General features: G+C 44.1%; 1 protein-coding gene across 1 annotated transcript; it reads right to left on the reverse strand.

The window, feature by feature from the left end:
* Positions 1–59: 59 nt before the first annotated feature.
* Positions 60–23,134, reverse strand: SHISA2 (shisa family member 2). The gene is made up of 2 exons (XM_077298314.1): positions 22,400–23,134; positions 60–1,804 (listed from the first exon to the last, which is right to left on the reverse strand). Exons 1-2 carry the CDS (start codon positions 22,701–22,703, stop codon positions 1,251–1,253), a joined length of 858 nt encoding a protein of 285 aa, XP_077154429.1. The 5' UTR covers positions 22,704–23,134; the 3' UTR covers positions 60–1,250.
* Positions 23,135–23,629: the final 495 nt, after the last annotated feature.

Consider the following 23,629-nt stretch of genomic DNA (forward strand, 5'->3'; position numbering starts at 1 on the left):
GATAACATGAACTGTAAATGGGCACAGAACCCTTCTAATAGCGATTGTTCGTCATCGTCAGCCTCTATTAACAGGCAGGTAAGCGAGCGCCGATGAACTAGGATATCGGCGCTTGGTAAAGGTGCACTGATGGACCAAACTGTTCATGTCTGAAAGTAAACCATTCTGCCAGGGTATTTATATATGGGGCAATGATAGCAAACTGAATCCTGTCCCAGGTAAAAGGAAAATTCTCACATGTTGCCCATTTGCATCATAAGCGTCCAAATCTCCAGACCTGAATGTTTTCCTGTGGTGGACACAATGATTCTTGATTAAGGACATTACATACTTTATGGGTAAATTAAGTAATTGAAGGTGTTAGGCCACCCACACACATTATGGGCGAAGTATCGCTCAGCCAACAGCTATCTCTGCCAATTCACCAAATGCGGGAACTCTGTGAGAGAACACAGGAGAGCACCATGTGATAGCGGCTTATATCTAGGGAGATCAAAAGGAGCGGCTGTTGAAATTAATCCTCTGCCCCAACATAATTTGTGAAGGGATAGTTGGCCAATCCTGCTGAAATTGTCCGATTTGATTGACTTTGATCTAATTTAAATGGAGGCCTTAAATTGAAGCTCCTGGGCCTAGTATAAAATTTGCGATAAGGCCCCCACCTACCATTGGTAAGGGCCTTTTGTTACTTTTTGCCAACCCCCATAGTTATTCCCTTGAGGGTGTCCATTCTCATTGAAGTAAATGACTCGTCTATCGAAACTACAGTCATGGCTTCTTTCAGATTCATTTAATTTATCTAAACTTTTAATAATAGAAATAATTATATTTAAACCTCTTTTTTATTCGGGTAATTGCACTGTCTTAACGTTTGATTGTCTGAATGATTGTCTTTTTGTATTAAATATAAACATGTTATTTTCACCTTTTTTATAACCTCAAATGAAGAAAAAAAAATTATCCCTATACCTGTTATACCAGAATATACTAAACCTGCTCCATGCTGAAGGCTCCAATTCAGCAGAGAGAAAGTTATTGGCTCAGGCAACTTATAGTAATACGTTTCCCCTCCAAAATAAAATAAAAAAGCATATGCACAATTGTTAAAAAAAACAAAAAAACTTTTGTCACCATCATGCATTTTACAATAATGTTATCCCACTTCTCTCGCTCCGACGTACAAAGTCTGTAAGCCCTATAAAATGCAATATGTCCCACAGAGTCCATTCATTGGCGGTTTCTGGGTTCTCTTAAACAGTCACTGCAGGGTACATCATCTGTTCAGGGTTACTGTGAGGGTATGGAGATTGCATCTGTCTATATCCACCTTGGAGTCCATCTAAAAAAGGTGGCATTGGGGTCATGGGGACAGAGTCATGAGGTACAGCATATCCCACAAACTGGGGGTGAAGATATTGTCCTTGGTGCGGAACCATTTGGGTCGCTTGTTGACAGTTTAACACTGAATAATTGGTGGGCATGTTCACATAGACGTTATTCATGGCTCCTTCTGGCAGACAGCAGTTGGTTTGTGATCTAGTTGGAGGAGCCCTTGCCCCCGAATTGGCACTTGAGCTGGAGCTGGTGGCTGTGCTGGACTGCCGAGATGAAGACCCGCGTGAAGTGCTGGCGCTTGATATCATAGGGATAGTCTCCATAAGGCGATTGCTTCCTGGAGCTCTGCTCTGCTGAGGTTCCTGCTTTGGTCTCAGGCATCGACAACAGCAAATAGCAACCAAAGACCCCAAGATGATAAACGCCACAAATACTGATCCAACAATCAGGAATGGCACGTAGATGGGAACTGAAAAAAAAAGAATACAATAGGTTTAGAATAAAGAAGCTAAATGTTTTATGTCATGAAAGTGAGGTTGGTGGAGTCCACAATCATTCTAAAGACCAAGGGAGTTTAGTAGTATCTTTACTTCCCCGTCACTCTAAGAGCAGGTGCAGAAGACCGTTTTCTCCACATTGGCCTGAGAAAATTGGCCTGCTTATGCTAATCACACTCTGATCAAACTCTGATCAGAGTGTGATCCGATTTTCTCGGAGGTGGAAGAGAAAATAAAATTTCTCAACCTTCACTATGTCAGTCCATGGTTGTCATCCAAGTGCAGTCCAATTTTTTTTTCCATACAGTTGAATGGGCGAGCGCCATCTGATTCTCGGAAACAGATCATGCACACTACGATTCTTTTTTGAACACCACAATAAAATAACAAACGACAGATAGCACTTGTCCACGTTATTCGGTCATCTACATCAGAGGTCCCCAACCTTTTTTGCACCAGGGACTGGCTTTAAGCCAGACCAGTTTTCCATGGCCCGGTGGGGGTGGGGCATGGGCGGGGCTTTGGTCATATGGGGGTGGGGTTATGGAGGGATGGAGCTTAGTGCATACTTATCATATAATTATGACATTTATAATGAGAATGTGATTCAACTTACCATAGGTTCAGGAATGAGTGGGAGCACCATGCTTGTTTCCCTGGTGCTCTGCACCATTATTGCCCCATAGCTGTGCCATATAGTGCTCTGCACCATTATTGCCCCATAGCTGTGCCATACAGTGCTCTGCACCGTTCATAATTGCCCCATAGCTGTGCCATATAGTGCTCTGCACCGTTCATAATTGCCCCATAGCTGTGCCATACAGTGCTCTGCACCATTATTGCCCCATAGCTGTGCCATACAGTGCTCTGCACCGTTCATAATTGCCCCATAGCTGTGCCATATAGTGCTCTGCACCATTATTGCCCCATAGCTGTGCCATACAGTGCTCTGCACCATTATTGCCCCATAGCTGTGCCAGTGCTCTGCACCGTTCATAATTGCCCCATAGCTGTGCCATATAGTGCCCTGCACCATTATTGCCCCATAGCTGTGCCATACAGTGCTCTGCACCATTATTGCCCCATAGCTGTGCCATATAGTGCTCTGCACCATTATTGCCCCATAGCTGTGCCATACAGTGCTCTGCACCGTTCATAATTGCCCCATAGCTGTGCCATATAGTGCCCTGCACCATTATTGCCCCATAGCTGTGCCATACAGTGCTCTGCACCATTATTGCCCCATAGCTGTGCCATATAGTGCTCTGCACTGTTTATTATTGCCCCATAGCTGTGCCATATAGTGCTCTGCACCGTTCATTATTGCCCCATAGCTGTGCTGCTGCAATAAAAATAATAAAACACATACTCACCTGTCTTGCAGCTCCTCGGCGCCATCTTCCCGGCGTCTCTCTGCACTGACTGATCAGGCAGAGGGCGGCGCGCACACTATATGCGTCATCGCGCCCTCTGCCTGCAGTCAGTGCGGAGAGACGCCGGGAAGATGGAGACAGCGCCCGGCGTGTGGAACCAGGACAGGTGAATATGCGATACTTACCTGCTCCCGGCGTCCCGCTCCTTCCCCCGGACAGCTGCTCTTCGGTGCCGCAGCCTCTTCCTCTGTCAGCGGTCACCGGCACCGCTGATTAGAGAAATGAATAGGCGGCTCCGCCCCTATGGGAGGTGGAGCAGCCTATTCATTTCTCTAATGAGCGGTCCCACGTGACCGCTGAACAGGGGAAGAGCTGCGGCGCCGCGGACCGGCTGAAAAACCCCAACGGCCCGGTCCCGGTCCGCGGACCGGCGGTTGGGGACCTCTGATCTACATGAGCCCTAATTCACAGTGACTAAGCTTGGGCGGGTCCCAAGAATGGGTGGTGGTTAGGCATGGAGGTGAGAAGTCCAAGTTGTTGGAAAGCCAACACTCACACTTAACCTCTTTAAGACCAAGTTTCACATAACTAAGAAAAAGTGATGACATGATCTGCTTTGCTATTCACATTTTCTATCAGATACCATTATAACCATGATAGTGAACGTGATGACATAGTTTGTCTTATAAATCGATGATTTCATGCTTAGACTTGCCAAGGAACTACTGATAGCAGATCATGTGGTGTCTGGTGATGGGCACCTGGCTTACTTGAAGGTAACTTAACCCATCTACCAGACTACAGTATTATTCCAGTGCACCATCTGTAGGCAAGGAACACTACTCATCATGTGAGGGACCGTCTAGGAATGACTGCACTCTATAGGCAGCAGGAAATAAATAGTTAAATATATATGCAATGACCTAACCACTGACTGTAATTTCATATACCAACATGTCAGTCGTCAGTAGGAGCAGAATGTTAGAGGGTGCAGAGGTAACTGTCACACCCACGTCCTGGTAACTGAGAGGGGCTCAAAGCCCACATAAGAAGACATCAGTGTTTTAAATGGTAAATGGTAGAAGAGGGGTCCCGATACAAATTTTGCATTGAGGCCCAGAAGCCTGACCTCTGTTGCAGCTATGAAGGGAATGAAAAGAGACAAGAAGTCATGTTGGGTCTTAAAACGTATCTACACTTTGGTTCTTCCATGCGATCTAAGCCCCTGGAGTAATGTGATACCCTTGTGCTGTGGGCAGTACAGTAAAGTTTAACCCATGCACTAAACTTACATATTTAAATGTCTATTATAGAATTTTTTCACACGGGCACTCTAAGGTAGATAGGCCACACGTAGGGTCTGTAAGGATATATACAGAGTTGTTTGCACTTGTTCAAAAATGACGCATTTTTCAAGTGAAAATTGCTTCAGGAGATGCTATTTTGAGGGGTTTCTTGGACAATTTCTTCTTTATCTGAAGCAATTTTGAAGAGTTTTGAAGCATTTTTGCAGCCTTTTGACTTGACAGTGCTTAGATTGGATCGGAAACCATCAGCATCCGCTTCAAAGAAGTAAAGAAGTGATATATGCTTTTTTGTCCCACCAGACATTTTTCAAAACCAGAAGTGTAAAAATTATTGAAAAAACTGTAGAAATGAACAGCATAGAGGTTAAAACATTGAAATGAATTGAAAGAGTCTTTCAAGCATTTCTAAATTGTTTCTTTTAGGATTTTGGAGCGGATCTGCTAAAAAAAAAAATTCTCAAAAACTTTTGTCTGAACAAAATGCACACATAATATTTTGATGAGTTTAATTTGAAGGCTTCGCTCCAAAATCCTCCTCAAAAAGTGCACACAATGTGCCCCAGCTCATTTGAAAAAGCACTTAAAAAAGGCTAAAAAGAACTGTAAAATGATGCACTGTAAAATTATGTTCCCGGCTTTTGAGATTTTTTTTAACGGTTTCAGATTTCCAAAGATGCCAAGCGGTTAAAAGCAGTGATCTGCCCATTTTTCAGGTGGCTTTTGCTTGTAAGCAGTTATTTTGTACTTAGCAGTAAAAAATGGTATTCTGCGTGAAAAACTTTATTACTCGTACAAGGAGATTTTCCTGAAGAGGTTTTGAAAAACATTTAATCTCAAAGACAGGAAAAAGCTAAAGTGAACGTCACTTACAGATCAAAAGGCTGTAAAAAAAAACACCACTTACAAAACTCTTCAAACCCGATTTAGGAACTACTTCAGGAAAAGAAAAACCCCTCCAAAAAAATAAAATAAAATGGTATGCGCACACAGCGTTTTTTGTTTTCCTGAAGTTTTTCCTTTATGTCTTGTTTGCATAAGCTTTGCTGCTGATGTCTTTTCATGCTGACTATCTATAACGCAGTGAGTGGAAGTTGTCTGAAAATGGTAGGTTCACTTCTTTTAGAAACTTTTCAAGTTTGAAGCGGTTGAAAGAAGCGGAAAAAGATGGAACATGTGCAAATCATTTTGACATTGCTGTGCATAAGTTCATTTTTTTTAGCACTTTGGAACCTGCCTGAAAAAAATGTCACGTGTAGAGACCCAAACAAGCATTTTCTTAAGAGGTTTCCTATTGAAAAACTCATCGTTTTGTAATGCCTCCATAAACACAATGTTGCTACATTCAGTTGGGTTTATTACCAAGTTCACACGTTCAATATTTGGTGAGATTTTTACCTCAGAATTTGTAAGCCAAAACCAGGAGTGGGTGAAAAATCCAGAAGTGGTGACGAGTTTCTATTATACTTTTCCTCTGATTGTTCCACTCCTGATTTTTTCTTACAAATACTGAGGTAAAATACTGACCAAATATTCAACGTGTGAACGAGGCCTATAAGGCCTAGGTCCTAGTTTCTGTTGTCCTGATCAGAAGAAATATCCTATAATCCATGTGAGTGGTGAAAAAAAGAGATTCAATATGGAGAGATTAGCACGGCTTATAAAGTAAATCAATGTTTTGTTTTGGCCTCGAATTTACTACTAATTGAGTGAAATGACTGCAGCCGGTGGACGCAGAGGCTGTAATTACAGGATTAGGGGATTCTGTGCATTACACAGGTGGAATAATTGCACTTATTGAACCATTTTTTTAATTAGCAGTCGCCACAGGAAAGGCAATGAATCAAGTTCCAGTTCTGTACAGATGCGTCAAGGACAACTGAGAAGATCAGCGGCTTTTGTAAGATGACAACTCCCAGCATGTTCTGACTGACGAGTTGTACTTTTGCCGCCCAAGAGCTGCAGGTGGCAGACACATAAAGCGTGCTGTATATGTGACGAGTGGTAATAATCCATTATGAGCTTCATTGGAAATACCGGTACATGGTGGTCTGCAGCATTGCACTATGTCTGGACATGCTGGGAGTTATAGTTTCACAACAGCATAAGACGCCCAGGTCATTGCGCATGACCTTACTTGGTGTGCTGGAGAGAACATCTGGTTGTCATTTCTTAATGCCATCTGACAGAAAAGGCACAAATCGTAGAAAGTGAGTCTGCATATGGAATCATAATAATAATACGTATTGATATTTAATATTGCACCCTGTATTTTAATCCCTTTAAGGCCACGTTCACACTAGCAGTATTTGGTCAGTATTTTACATCAGTATTTGTAAGCAAAAACCAGGAGTGGGTGATAAATACAGAAGTGGTGACATGTTTTTGGTTTATAAATACTGATGTAAAATACTGGCCAAATACTGATAGTGTGAATGTGGCCTAATACTCAGCTTGGGACGTGTATAGAATAAAAGGTTTGCACTAAAATTAATTTCATTATTCTGTTTCCAGCCAAATTCTGTGGGAGCAGCCATGGCTCACTGTAAGCAAATAGATGACCCCTTCCCGCTATGTAAATCTAGTCTTGATAGACAAGTGGGAGTGGTATCCAACTTTTCTTCGTGGAGTCTTCTTGATGAGCACTCCCAGTTGGCTAAAAAAGACTAGATGTATATACAGTACAGGGAATAGGGGGTCATACCTCATAAACTGTGAGGCCCAGGAACAAAGGAATTAGGAGAACAGCGGCATTTACACCAGGTAGAAAAAATTACATACATATGGCAAGTGATAGGTCACTATAAAGTTAAACAAAGGGAATGTCAATGGATTCCATCATCATCATCATTCACTTCTATCTATCTATCTACATATCCATCCATCTATCAATACATTCCATCAATACATTCCAGATCTATAAATTACCATTAGCTATTAAGAATCTCAAACATGGTCAGTGGAGAAGCATCTAACATATAAGGCTGTGTTCACACTGGAGTGCGATCAGTGTATGCACTTAGATCAGTATAATCCCAATGGATGTCTGAAGAGTTTTCCTTTAGCATCTGCCCAACAGGTACCGTAATTATGAATCGCTTTTCCACATTGTTGGTCATAACAAAAAAAATAGTAGTATACTTTTTTTTTTGACCTATGGATAATATATGTCTCTGTATGGGAGAAATAGTCCAACATTAACCATCCTCTTCTAAGAACAACACTTTTATTGATGAACATTTCAAGTCATGATAGCCAACACCATCTTTTACTATTCATTAGAGTTTTTGTTAGAAGACAGCCTTTAAAGGGAACCTGTCACCCCCAAAATCGATGGTGAGGTAAGCCCACCAGCATCAGGGGCTTATCTACAGCATTCGGTAATGCTGTAGATAAGCCCCCGATGTAACCTGAAAGATGAGAAAAAGAGGTTAGGTTATACTCACCCAGGGGCAGTCCCGCTGCGGTCCTGTCCGATGGGTGTCGTGGTCCGGTCCGGGGCCTCCTATCTTCTTACGATGACGTCCTCTTCTTGTCTTCCTGCCGCGGCTCCGGCGCACTTTGTCTGCCCTGTTGAGGGCAGAGCAAAGTACTGCAGTGCGCAGGTGCTGGGCCTCTCTGACCTTTCCCGATGCCTGCGCACTGCAGTACTTTGCTCTGCCCTCAACAGGGCAGACAAAGTACGCCTGCGCCGGAGCCGCAGTGTGAAGACAAGAAGAGGACGTCATCGTAAGAAGATGGGAGGCCCCGGACCGGACTGCGACTCCCATCGGACCGGACTGCGACTCCCATCGGATCGGACCGCCCGCCCAGGTGAGTATAATCTAACCTCTTTTTCTCATCTTTTAGGATACATCGGGGGCTTATCTACAGCATTACAGAATGCTGTAGATAAGCCCCTGATGCTGGTGGGCTTAGCTCACCTTCGATTTTGGGGGTGACAGGTTCCCTTTAATGCTGGATCCACTATTTCTTCCATATTACTCCTTAGACTTGTAGTACTATAACATTTCTGTACATCGAGTTCTGTCTTCTTGTAGGTGAGCTGACTTTCCCCTGCTTTATCAATATCATATGATATATGGACCATTCACTGGGAAAGTCCACTAACATTCAGTCATGACATCGGAGATGGACTTGCAACCTTGAGATTGTTGATATTGTTCAAAAAGTTTGGTTTTCAGGTCCTCCAACAGTTCTCTTCTCCTCTTTCTGTTCTCCATGCTTAGAGTGGTGCACACACACAGACACACCATGCAAAGTTTGAGACAACTTCTCCCCTTTTTATCTGGTTTCATGTGTGATTTTTATACTGACCACATCTATTACTTTTCACAGGTGAGTTTCAATGAGCATCATATGCTTAAAAAAAAGTTGTTTACCCACAATTTTGTCCGGCCCATTTTGGGGGTTTTGTGTGAAATTATGTCTGATTTGCCTTTTTTTTCTGTTTTTTTTTTTTTGTGTAGTACCGATACACACAAAGGAAATAAACATGTGTATAATAAAACGTGTAATTGCAATAATTTGTCTGTGAACATATCCATTCTACTCTATGGGCCCAAGTGTTCAGACTTCATGGGTACCCATAATTTTAAAAGGCTGAGCCTGATCCACCAACCAATTGGATGAGAATTGGTCATGCTTTCAGACCGCAGATATGGATCCATTTTTAATACAAATGTGTGTATGGATCAATGAAATGTTATAGGTCATGTGCTGTCTTAGAAAAACACGGTTTTAGGGCTCATTCTCACATCCATTTTTTGCATAGGGTGCTATCCATGTTTTTCACGGATAGCACTCGTTTCTATATTAGTTAATGGGGCCGATCACATGCCCATGATTTTCTCTGGGCAAAGCGGTCCGTGCAAAATGGTAGAAACATGTCCGATTTTGCTGAGTGTCTCATCAAGATTGGGAATGCAAGGCTAAGAGTCCTTGAAAAAAAAATTAAACAGCACCCGGATGCTTTCCGAGTACTTTTCTGTTTTTCAGAGACAGCTAGATAGAGGAAGGTAGATAATTTATTTTTCTCATCCAAGAAAAACTGTTAAAACTTGGACCAAACTGTGGTCAAACTTGGATTATACTCAGATAAAATTCTGAACAAAACACTAATGTAACTTGGACCGTTTTTCTTGTACGTCATAAAATGGATGTCTAAATGAGCCCTTATATGACGGCAAAAGAGCCACTTGACCAAAGGATCTCACAACCTAGGAACGGTTACCTCCTTGGGGATTTCCTAGAAACTCGTAATGACAAGTTAGAGAATTTGTAAGTGTATTTTCAACAATATAAAAAAGGGGTCAGAGGCCAAGGGTCTCCACTAACCTTGAACTTGCCCTGTGGACAGTAACTTGAAATGCAGCTTAGGAAAAAGTTTGGAAACTTAGATCAGCTCAGCGTGAGTTCAGACTTTTTTTTAGGATACCAATTTATATCTGAAGGATAAATTGTCATTTAAAAATGTAAAAAGTTGCCTTTGACTGAAATCCGTGTGAGGACCCAACCTTCCAGTTTTCTGACTAAGCTTATTAGCTTGAACCTTTTGTGAAATAAAGTAGAAGACACCTGCTTCTACCAAAGATCAGCCAAACATGTGGTTGTCAGCAGAAAGAATGCTTGTCACACCTACATAGTTCAACGAGAGCATCGAGCAGACTCCCATGTGGGACCTCCAAACAATCATCACGCTAACAATCGGCACTTTTATAGGATAAACACTTTCAACATCTCACAATTTATTCAGATCTTGAAAGTTGTTGAGAATAAGCACTACAGTAATGATTCTGCCAAGAAAGGACAAGTCGGAGAAGAATAAATCCCGTTAGTAATCCCTGGGTATTATGGTTAAATGTGACGTAAACTTCAAAACCTACAACACAACTTATTTCTGAGGTTATAGCTCAGCTATGGGAGTAACTTCTCTTCATGGTGGTTCGATTCCAAAGGTTGAAAAGAAATAAAAAACATTCATTGTCGATTGCATCACAGCATTGGGCAAAACCTGGAAAGAGGTCTCCATCAGCCAACTTTTATGTCCTCTCTTTAGGAAGAACTTCACAAGACTTAATGAAAACAGGATGACTAGGATAATTTTCTAGAAATCTCAGTATCATATGCTGTTATATATTGTATCTTCCCTTAAGCCGATCTACTATTATCAAAATTAGTTCTCAAACAGGCCACATCTTCATGCCCATACCAGATGGTCCAAGCCCTAGAGCAGTGTTCTTCAATTCCACTCCTCAAGAACCACAGACAGATCATGTTTTCAGATTTCCTTAATATTATACTGGGATGGCATTATCACCTGAACAATATTAAGGAAATCCCAAAAACATGATGTGTTGGTGATTGAGGAGTGGCGTTGGAGAACACTGGTGTTAAGTAAAAAAGCAAAAAAAAAGCAGCTGCATGTTCTGGGGAAGTTACTGGTGACCTCTTTAAGAAGTAAAACTCCAGTCATATTTTCGTGCACAGTATTTGGAAGCAAAAGACATCCAGTAATCTAAAATATTCGCTTGTCTGATATCATGCCATTCTCATATTTGCCATTTTACTTTCCTAACCATCGTGGAGAACTGGCGTTGGTTAGAAGTGATATGTAATCAATCATGTAGAATGCTTGATTAAAGCTACGATCTCACGATGACCTATTGGTGAGTTTTTTATTGTCGCAGATTTTCTGCACCTTTCATGTACATTATATTACTTCACAATTTTTAATTACCGTACATTATTGAGTGCTTTATTTAACATGCATTTTATCGCGTTTTTGATGCTTTTTTTTTTATTTGTCATCTTTTGAACAAAGTTGCTGTGTTTTTGATACTTCCCGGTAATTTCCGCATCTAATGCAAGTGTATGGGGAAAATCTGCACCGAAAACTCACTGTGCTCACAAGAGATACTGACCGCACCACAGGTCAGTTTACGCTGCGTAAAAAAAAAGGCACAGCGGTCATGAGATTTATATAAATCCCATCTGTTTTACTTTAACTGTAACACGCTACATTTTTAAGCAAAAATACACAGCCTCAAAAACTCATCATGGGCACACAGCCTAAGGGCAACACACCTGATCTTCTATACTTAAAGAGAGAAAAAAGTGGTTTCTGGAAGCTGCTTACCCCTCTATGAAAGAAGCGTGCAGGTGCATGGGGGAGTCTGGAAGAATATCTGTCGGCTAGATGAGTGTTCTGACAACTTTACACTTTAAAATAACCCTGTACTGATGTGTTTCAGAAGGGGCTTGTGTCCCTCCACAATGGCGGCCGGCGCTTCTTTAGCAATTACTACAGTATAATTAACAAGTTGTATAACGATAATTGCTGATTAGTGGCTATGGATATTATGTGAATGACCTAATTAGAGGAGTAATTCAGGAAAGTCAGCGAGAAGATGATTGCTTGAAACGGCCACACTCATTACTATGATAATCCTCTCGTTCTTCAACTTCTACATCTCCTTCATAGAGGTTAGAAGAAGGAAAAAAAATCTTCAAATTGCTAGCTGGCAGTCTGATAATTGCTGTGCCAGGGTAATACTGTCATAATCCCAGCCATTCATCAAACACATTCCTTAAATTCTCCAGTTTGTAGTGTTGATTTTTCTAATAAGCATTTGTAGAGTACGAGACTTTGGAAGGTACATAGACGACGCACAGAAGCCACTACTGGGTCTTACACATGTGCGGAGAGTTCTCTTGACTCGTTCGTTTTAGAAAATACTTGTAACAGCCACTTATCAACTGATTTGTAGTTTTTCAGGAAGAATAAAATCGTTTTGTACAGAGGTTTTGGAAACTGATGCTCCAGAATTGTTCTTTCAAGGAGAATAAAAGTTCTTCATAAAAAGTAGCTCCTTAAAGGCTTATTGCCATGGCGTGTTATCACCTATACAAGGGATAGGTTATAACTTGATGATCACTGCAGGTCTTATCCGTGGGACCCTAACCAATCTGAAGAACCCTGTTTAAACGGAGCAATGGCAGCGTAAGTGTAAGGAGTTGGAAATACTGCCCACATTCTCCTCTTGAAGAAACAAGTATGTTGTAATGTGTAATGTGAATTGCAATATTTGTTAAGATGTTAGTAATGTGTAAAATGTGTGCAGTTTGACAGTAGGGATAGTGAGAGTTGATGTTTGGGACTAGCCCAGAGTGGGAAGGATTAAGTTGAAAGGAAAGTGTTAATTACCTGGGAGAAAGGCATATAGAGACTGGAGTGCATAGAGAGAGGACCTAAAGTCCAATGTGAGCAGTGCCACATTCTGGGGTGTGCCTAAGTGAGTGGAGATCAAAGGAAGGAGATAGCGAAATCCGGAGCATAAGTGACCGACAGACAGAGCGATCTACCGGAGACGGGACCTGGGAGAGGACGCCTAGCCCCAAGGCCCAGAGTCTATTACTCTTGGAGGTAACGGGCCTAGACAGAACTTAGTATGTGAGGCAAGTCAAAATATGCACAGAAAACTCACTGTGTCCTAAAGAGATACTGACCGCACCACAGGTCAGTTTACGCTGCGTAAAAAAAAGGCACAGTGGGCATGAGATTTCTATAAATCCCATCCTAACCTAAAGATAGGCCATCAATGTTAAAGACACAGACAACCCCTTTAATCTGGTGTAAATGCCAATGTTTTCCTAAATTGGTTTATTTTTTGTTCCTGTGACTCTCAGTTCGTGAGATATCACCCCCTCTTCCCTTTATGTAAATCTATTTTTTTAGTCAACTGGGCGTGGACCTCAAAAAGCAATCAACAGAGATGTGTCAATGACCATGTCCATTGGAGGACCGAAGAGACTGGGAGAGGGCCATATCCAAGTTACGGAGAGGCGCAGGAACAAAAGAGAACCGACGCTGGATTCAGGAGAAAAGCGGGATTAGATGTTCAAGTCGTCAGTATTTTATACAAACCTACGTAATATGTGTTCTCAATGGGTCACATCTTAACTCCTACAAGAACTAGACGATCAGACATAATGAAATTCAACATGCCCAATCCCTGTTTGATGAAAAATCTGTTAATTGGGGAGAGCCAAGACACCGCTATACACATTATATGATATTCTGGTCCTGCTGAAATCAGGGGGTTCAGGCAACATTTATATAAAGTAAATTAAAGATGACTTGTCACTTGCCATAAACGTATTTTTTTTGCTCAGTATTAAATCCGCTGTTCTCCCTAATCTGGAGTTGTTGTTTTCTCTGCCTGAAATGTGGCCCTATCTTCATTGTTTGTAAATATACTAATTTTAGCCAAGTGGGTGTGCTTCACAAAAAAAATTGTCCAGGTGAGGCCCACACTGAGAAGGATAAAAAGACTGGCTTTAAATACAGGGAAGAGGCGGCCATATCTCCAGACCGGAGAGGGGCAGGAAAAAAAATGGATAAAAATGGACATATTTATAGTAAGTGACAGGTCCGCTTTTAGTCGCCCCTCACATTCATAGGCAGGGGTGGATCTTCCAATACATATATGACACGCTGCTTGTGACTGATTGCTCCCCAGGGGCAGGGAAGATTACGGTGTAAATATCAACAGAGAGGGGTCATTAATAGAGAACAAGTCAATGGACAGCAAGTCCTTAACAAAGAGCAACCATAAACTGGGTATTCTGCCGGCGCAAGTGCTTGTATGGCTATTCTAATATAGATTTTCAAAGTAAGTACATCAGCCACATCAGGCCCAACAAAATTATTTTCTTAATTAGGTATGCAGTTTGTTTAGGGAGATTTGGCGGCAGATTTGCTTTATTGAATACATCTGATATGTCTAAGAGATATGTTTAATAAATTATATAGTTTATGTATAACTTTGTTCTGCTTTGACACTAGAATTAATGTAGGTGGGCAGCTGGGCTTATCGCATGCTGATATATATATATATATCGCCTGGAACCATAATGATAAACGTATCAATTGTACGTAGACAGTTAAAGCAGATCTGTCACCAGATTTATCTAAACAAACTGCATGCCTCATGAAACTCACTTAATGAGGCTGGTGTACTTACTGTGAATATCTATGTCAAAATTTTAATTCGTGATTAAATAAATTTGCACAAATCTCAATACTGGAAATCTTGTAATTGCTCGGAAAACCCACGGGGGAGAGAGAACCCTGCTGACCATAAGAGCTTGCAGTCTACAGGAGACAAAGGGGGCTTTCACGCTGCGTTCATTCACCAGTTCCTTGTCCCTGTCGGGGCTTGCATCCGTACCCCCCACAAAATGGGATTCGGGTGTATGTGTCGACTATAGTGGTGCGCAGAGCATGCAGGGATCTCGTCAGTCTATCTAAATCGGTGTACGTAAATGATCACAAGATCTGATTAAAATCTGTGGAAAAAAAAAGAAACCTGATTGGACATGCTTACAAAAATATCTGTCTGTGGCCAATCACCGTGATTGAAGCATCTGGAAATCCGCTCCATTATAGGGAATAGGACGGTTTTATTGCAGAATGATCCTAACAGATAAGAATTCATTTCAACCTTACATAAAAATCTGAGGAACAAACGTCAACTCAGAGCAATGTGATCATCTGCCACATCAGCTTTATTATATCATAGCTCTGTGTTATCCGGACCTTAACCTTCATATCCCAGCTCCTCTCAATGGGGTTGTCCCACAATTACAATGATCCCCTATGAGAAGTTATGATCGCTGATGGTCCGACCACTGATCACGGATGTGCACCCTCCACTTCATTCCATAGGGGTACATAGGACACCAGTACTCCTGATTGGTGGGGGTCCCAAGGGACGACCGCAGTGATCAAACACTAATCCTGTATAAAGGTGATAAGGTGTCATTGTCGGACATCCCACTTACCAATAAACATAACATCTTGTACACTAAGATGCACAATGAATGGATCAAATGAGTGTATTTTTTATAAGTAGGTGAACAGGGGTGAGCAGCTACCCCCAGGAATGATCAGCTAGATCTATGAGACTTTAAGGTGTCTATAAGTAACCAAAGAAGACGAATATATCAGGACTGACCGAATACCTTAAAGAGAACCCCTTATGTATTTTATCTGCAGATATAGAGTTAATCTGCAGGTTAATAGCGTTAAACTCACGCCAGCCCGCCTTATTGTAAGTGTGGTTACAAGGAGAAAATGACGATTGCCTCCGGTCATCGGGGCATGCACACAGGGGTCACTAGACTGTGGGCGGCTGTATTCCCTCCTTGGCACATTGATTGACAGCCGGCTCTGTAGACATAGACTGCAAAGTAGACTGTCAATCAAAGTGGCAGGGAAAATAGACAATGGCATTTCCTGATATAACAGGTTCCATTTAAGGACATAAGTTGTTCAGACAGTGCTGAGAGGAAAAGGATTGGGCATGATGAATTTCTACATGTCTGATCCTTTTTTTTTTAATGGGAATATGCTGCCGCCAGAGGTAGTATAGTAGTATCACATGCAACCATTCCAATAATTGTGTGCCCATGTTATGCAAGGACAGGCCGTGTTCACACAAAGAGATAGTGCTCTTACTTTAGCAGCTTTTTGCTCTATGTAGTAGAACGGTCCAAAGTGGGTGATCCCTTCTACAATGAGCCCAAAGTGGGTGATCCCTTCTACGATGGGTCCAAAGTGGGTGATCCCTTCTACAAAGGGTCCATAGTGGGTGATCCCTTCTACAATGGTTCAAAGTGAGTCATCGCTTCTACGAAGGGTCCAAAGTGGGTGATCCCTTCTACAACAAGCCCAAAGTGGGTGATCCCTTCTACAACGAGCCCAAAGTGCGTGATCCCTTCTACAACAAGCCCAAAGTGGGTGATCCCTTCTACAACGAGCCCAAAGTGGGTGATCCCTTCTACGATGGGTCCAAAGTGGGTGATCCCCTGCACTCATCAAAGTGACCAATGACCTTCTGACAGCAAAACGTAACGGTGACCACTCTCTGCTCATTCTTCTCGACCTTTCTGCAGCTTTCAACACTGTTGACCACCTTCTCCTACTCTCTAGGCTCCAGTCAGTAGGCATTATGACACTGCTCTCTCCTGGTTCTCTTCCTATCTTTCTGACCGCTGGTTCAGTGTTCTGTTCTCTGGCTCCACTTCATCTCCTCTTCCTCTCGCTGTCGGGGTACCTCAGGGCTCAGTCCTTGCCCTCTTCTCTTCTCCCTCTACACAGCCCCAATTGGACAGACCATCAGCAGATTTGGCTTTCAGTGCCATCTTTATGCTGATGACACACAACTATCCATGTGGTTTTTTAAAAGAGACGTTCTTACGTCCATCCACATTATTAGTTCTTCTCCCTACGGGAATATCACTCTAGGTTTAGCAATAGTGTATATAAACTTCTCCTCATATACTGTCATCTGAGTTATGTTCAGGGTCACCCCCTGGTTCTATTTTGGAGGTCCTATTTTTCCATCATCCTGTCTTTTAAGATTTGTAATTTTAAATAATATGTCAATAAAGATATTTTTATTTCCATTCACTTATGTGTCACTTCATACCTGATTAGGTAACCTATGTCAGTATACATGTCATCCCCTGACCTTACCCCCGCTGTACTACAGAACGCCACTGACTGTCTGTCCGCAGTCTCCAACATCATGTCCGCTCTGAAACTCAACCTCTCCAAAACTGAACTTCTTCTGCTCCCACCATCTACTAACCTCCCTAAATCTGACATTTCTCTCTCCGTGGGTGGCACCATAATAACACCCCGGCAGCAGGCGCGCTGTTTGGGTGTTATGTTTGACCCCGATCTCTCCTTCCTATCCCATATACAATCTCTTGCCAGCTCATGCCGCTTAAACCTAAAGAACATCTCTAGAATCCTCCCTTTTCTCACCATGGAAACAACAAAAACTTTCACTGTCGCCCTGATCCACTCCCGCCTCGAATACTGCAACACTCTATTAATTGGCCTCCCCCTCACTCGACTTTCCCCTCTCCAGTCTATCCTTAATGCAGCAGCCAGGGTCGTCCATCTGGCTAATCGGTATTCAGACGTGTCCACTCTTCGCCAGTCGTTACACTGGCTGTCCATTCATTACAGGATACAATTCAAAGTTCTTGTTCTCACCCACAAAGCTCTCCACAGTGCAGCACCCCCTTACATCTCCTCCCTCATTTCTGTCTATCGGCCTAACCAACCACTGAGCTGCAAATGACTTTCGACTAACCTCTGCACTAATCCGTACCTCCCACTCCCGACTCCAAGACTTCTCCCATGCTGTGCCAATCCTCTGGAATGCTCTACCACAAGATATTAGGACCATCCACAAGATATTAGGACCATCCACAACTTGCATAGTTTTAGGCGCTCGCTCAAAACACATTTGTTCAGAGCGGCCTACCATGTTCACTAATCAAAGTAATTTTATGTTTGTGTGTGTGTAGCCCATTCACTATCTCCATCTATCCTCCACCCCCTGAAGATGGCTGGACCATCATTGTAAATACATCATTGTAAATACACACCAGTGCTTGGTATCTCCCCCACCTCATTGTAGATTGTAAGCTCTCACGAGCAGGGTCGTCTTATTTCGCTTTAATTATTGTATTGTTAACATTGTCACTTATGACTGTTGTGTTTGAAACTGTTAAACTGTGAAGCGCTGCGGAATATGTTGGCGCTATATAAATAAAGATTATTATTATTATCCCTTATATGATGGGATCAAAGTGGGTGATCCCTTCTAGGATGGGATCACAGTGAGTCATCCCTTCAACGATGGGATCAAAGTGACTCATCCCTTCTTTGAAGGGTCCAAAGTGGGTGATCCCTTCTATGAAGGGTCCAAAGTGGGTGATCCTTTCTACCATGGGTCCAAAGTGGGTGATCCCTTCTACGATGGGTCCACAGTGGGTGATCCCTTCTACGATGGGTCCACAGTGGGTGATCCCTTCTACAATGGGTCCAAAGTGGGTGATCCCTTCTACGATGGGTTCAAAGTGGGTCATCGCTTCTACGAAGGGTCCAAAGTGGGTGATCCCTTCTATGAAGGGTCAAAAGTGGGTGATCCCTTCTATGAAGAGTCCACAGTGGGTGATCCCTTATATGACGTCTGTATGACTTTACAGGGCATATTGATATGGCTTGTTTTTATGAGAAAGGACAAGGACAGAAGAGGACGTACTGTAATAATAAAAAAGCACTGTATATCAACCACGAGGACTTGGTCATTTACGAGTTAATGTTTCACAATCATGTCGGTCATTATTAATTCTCTAGCTATTTCTACATTAATTACTGTGAGAGATTGCTCATATGATGCTACAATCCTCCACAATGAATGAACTTACTCGGAAGTAATCACATTTATTCTTTGCCAGAACAGACGTCCGCCAATTGTGTTTTCTGGGTTGAGTGCTTCCATTCTCAAAACGTTTCCCGAAACCCTGCTCCCGACACCCTGCTCCCCACACCCTGCTCCCGACACCTTGTTCCCCACATCCTGCTCCCGACACCCTGCTCCCCACTTCCTGCTCCCGACACCCTGCTCCGGACACCCTGCTCCGGACACCCTGCTCCCCACATCCTGCTCCCCACATCCTGCTCCCGACACCCTGCGCCCGACACCCTGCGCCCGACACCCTGCGCCCGACACCCTGCTCCCGACACCCTGCTCCCGATACCCTGCTCCCGACAACCTGCTCCCGACACCCTGCTCCCCACACCCTGCTCCCCACACCCTGCTCCCCACACCCTGCTCCAGACACCCTGCTCCCCACACCCTGCTCCCGACAAAGTGGGTGATCCCTTCTACGATGGGTCCAAAGTGGGTGATTCCTTCTACGATGGGTTCAAAGTGGGTGATCCCTTCTATGAAGAGTCAATCCTCCACAATGAATGAACTTACTCGGAAGTAATCACATTTATTCTTTGCCAGAACAGACGTCCGCCAATTGTTTTCTGGGTTGAACGCTTCCATTCTCAAAACGTTGCCGGACACCCTGCTCCCGACACCCTGCTCCCGACACTCTGCTTCCGACACCCTGCTCCTGACACCCTGCGCCCGACACCCTGCGCCCGACACCCTGCTCCCGACACCCTGCTCCCCACACCCTGCTCCCCACACCCTGCTCCCCACACCCTGCTCCCCACACCCTGCTCCCGACACCTTGCTCCCCACACCCTGCTCCCCACACCCTGCTCCCGACACCCTGCTCCCGACACCCTGCTCCCGACACCCTGCTCCCGACACCCTGCTCCCCACACCCTGCTCCCGACACCCTGCTCCCGACACCCTGCTCCCGACACCCTGCTCCCCACACCCTGCTCCCAACACCCTGCTCCCGACAACCTGCTCCCCACACCCTGCTCCCGACACCTTTCCTCCAGCAAAATGCTCAGAAACTCTATGTGTAACACTGTCCAAGTCACATCCAAGCCACTGCGGCAGCTGCTGCTCTACTTTCCTTCAATACCCAGAAAATATTTTCATCAAATCTCAGTCCCCAAACTTCCTTCCAGCCTCAGTCATCACACTCCATTGCTCAGCTCGGGTATTGATCTTGGAATACCCAGGAGAAATGCTTTATGTATTAAGAAGTGGAAAAATCTGCCAGTTTTCTACCACTCTCATGTATAAAACATGAATACACTGACACCTTTGAAATACATTCTGAGCACTGAACTCACTGCTAGCATTCCTAATATTCACACATTTTACTAGGGATAAGAATAATCTAGCGAATGAAAGCAAGGGGCACCTAAGTGGGTCACAGCCCCATCTGTCCATAGACATCTATTCTTCACAATTAAGAACTTTATTTGTTTATTTTTTATTTATTTTTCTCACTTATATAGCTCCAATAATTCCCCAGCGCTTTACAGACATTATCATCGCTGTCCCCATTGGGACTTATAATCTACATTCCCTATCAGTATGGTCTTTCGAGTGTGGAGGAAATGGAAGACCCCGGAGGAAACCGATGCAAACACGGGGAGAACATACAAACTCCTTGCAGATGTTGTCCTTGGTGGGATTTGAACCGAAGACCCCAACAATTAACAGTAATAATCCAGTGAGCTTGCAAGCTTTAGATAACCAAGATCATTCAACGGGACTAACGGGATAATCACAAATCAGAATACAAGTGTAATAGTTACAGAATGTACGAGAGAGCGATAGATAGATAGATAGATAGATAGATAGATAATAGATAGAAGATAGATAATAGATAGATACATAATAGATAGATATAATATAGATAATAGATAGATAATAGATAGATAGAAGATAGATGATAAATAGATAATAGATAGATAGATATGATATATAATAGATAGATAATAGATAGATAGATACGATAGATAGATACGATATATAGATAATAGATTGATAATAGATAGATAGATACGATATATAATAGACAGATAGATAATAAGATAGATAATAGATAGAAGATAGATAACAGATAAATAGATAGATAGATAGATAATAGATAGATTGATAATAGATAGATAATAGATAGATATAAGATAGATAGATTATAGATAAGATAGAAGATAGATAGATGATAAATAGATAATAGATAGATAGATAGATATGATATATAATAGATAGATGATAGATAGATAATAGATCGATAATAGATAGATAGATAGATAGATAGATAGATAGATAGATAGATAGATAGATAGATAATAGATAGATACGATATATAATAGATAGATAGATAGATAAGATAGATAATAGATAGAAGATAGATAATAAATAGATAGATAATAGATAGAAGATAGATAATAGATAGATAGATAGATAGATAGATAATAGATAGATAATAAATAGAAGATAGATAATAGATAGATAGATAATAGATAGATAGATAATAGATAGATAATGAGGTAACATCTATATGAAGTTTCTTGTCACTCGTCTTTTTCTGATAATGGCCCAGCGGTGCTCGCACACATCAGTCTACGGTTGATGGAGATGGTTAATAGTTTGATAGGTGAAATCTACCCCTGTGGGAGCCACCAACGTCAGACATGTCCCCTCTTGGGAAGAAGTTGTCGGTGTCTGATTGCCCCTAGTCTATGAAGGAACGTTCCAGCTCCGCTTTTCCCTCCGTCGGTCCCGGGGTCACTGGCCGCGTGTGATCAGTCTGAACGACCATAATGGTCAATATGGATTAAGATACATGTAGGGGACGGACCCTCACTGATTATTACGGGGTCTGCTTGTTGTCCCGATTGCAAATACGTTTACTTGCGCTCTAAAAAGAGTAGACGGATTCCCAAATAATGAGGGGCCACACTACCCCTATGTGACGGCATCTTTGCACGGACTGTGGGAAGTTCTGAATCTTCAAAAACTTTTCTTTACCTGCTGACTACAGGGCAGAAAGCAGAAAACCTTCATGACCATTACATGCTGGGAAAGTTCAGCTGTGACTAGTGGGATCATGGCTGGATATAAGTACACCCCACCAGGGTCATTATTATCCCCCCCCCCCGAGTGACCCCAGCCCTGGCACTGCCCCCTACACCCAAGCACTGCCCCCCATACATGGCACTACCCCCCCCCCAGCACTGCCCCCCTCCCATACCTGGCACTGCCCCCCCACCCCAGCCCTGTCCACCACACCTGGCACTGCCCCCCACCCCAGCCCTGGCACTGCCCCCCATACCTGGCACTGCCCCCCCCACCCCACCCCTGGCACTTCCCCAGCCCTGGCACTGCCCCCTACCCTAGCCCTGGAACTGTCCCCCATACCTGGCACTGCCCCCCACCCCTGGCACTGCGCCCCCACCCCTGGCGCTTCGCCAACACTGGCATTGCCCCCCACCCCAGCCCTGGCCCTGCCCCCCAGCCTTGGCACTGTCCCCCATACCTGGCCCTGCCCCCCAGCCCTGGCACTACCCCCCACCCCAGCCCTGGCACTGCTCTCCTACCTGCTGCAGAGTCCGGGCTGTCCTTGTCGCTCCTGCCGTGCTCTGGCGCCCCCTGCTGGCGGTCGTTGTTGCACATGCCCTGGTCCAGCCTGGCCTCGGCGCTGCTGCAGCAGTAGCGCAGTACACAGGTCCCGCAGCAGATGGTGGCATCATCCCCATCAAACCTCTCCGGACACTGGTAGCCGTCCCTCCACACGTCCTGCGCGTCCGTCCACCCGTGACAATACTCCCCACTGCCCCGGGCAGCTGCCAGCAGGAAAGAGGCGGCTGTGAGCAGTGCCAGGGGGGACGCCTCAGCCCACATGATGGGCACAGCTGCGGGGCAGTGGCCGGGGCCACCAGTGACGGATACTCCGGGACACAACTGTCCAAGTCCTGGCTGCAGGGAAGGCAATAATCCCGCGGTGCAGAAGTTCTCCCCAACTATGCGGAGCCCGCCGGGGGGGACAGCCTGGCAGCGGCCGCTCTGCCACCATGTACCGGCGGCTACCACACACCGGCGAGAGCAGGGGAAGCGGGCACCGAGGGTCCGGCCGCCGGGGGTCCAGCACTCCGCGCCCCGGCCACCATCCTCGCCCGGGAAATGCCACAATCCGCGGAGAAAAAAAGAGTCCGGAGAAGTGACAGCGAGAGAGCAGGACTGCAGGAGTCCGCGGGCAGGGACTGGCTCAGGAGCAGCTGCCGGTCCTCCTCCTCCTCTGCTCCCTCCTGCTCCTCACCCGCACTTATAAGCCACCAACACACGCATGTGCACTGCGCCCGACCGCTGCCCCCTCACTGCTCACAGGGCAGGCTGGACTCTGTAGTTCCACAGCACTTACAGGGGTCTGCAGAGGGCTGAGAACTCAGCAGGAATAAAGTTTAGAGAAGTTTCAGAAAGTTTATAGAAAATAAATTGACTCTGATTCTTCTATCTGTGACACTGTATAGTAAGAATATAATTATATAATGCTACTGGCACTCAGGGCCAGTTTTAGACAAAGTGGGGCCCCAAATGCTCACATATCGCACCGTCACGCAGAAACGTCTCTGTTGTATTTACAAGCTCTGAGTTCAATGTTGAAGTCGTTCGACGCTTGTTACCCGACCACTTTAGGGTAGGTGCACACAGTCAGTAATCGGCAGGGTTGTGAACACAGCAGTTGTCCGCTGCCGGCTACTGAACGCAGGTGACTCCGCATGTGATCACTGAGCCGTGCAGAATCACCACCTCCAATACATTGTATGGGT

Source organism: Ranitomeya variabilis, chromosome 3, assembly GCF_051348905.1.
Source record: "Ranitomeya variabilis isolate aRanVar5 chromosome 3, aRanVar5.hap1, whole genome shotgun sequence".
NCBI lineage: Eukaryota > Metazoa > Chordata > Amphibia > Anura > Dendrobatidae > Ranitomeya > Ranitomeya variabilis.

Coding starts and splice junctions, on each gene's coding strand:
- SHISA2 (XM_077298314.1), bottom strand. CDS start 22,703: ATGTGGGCTGAGGCGTCCCCCCTGGCACTGCTCACAGCCGCCTCTTTC. Junction 1,805..22,399: donor CAGCCCGGACTCTGCAGCAG/GTAGGAGAGCAG, acceptor TTTTTTTTTCAG/TTCCCATCTACGTGCCATTC.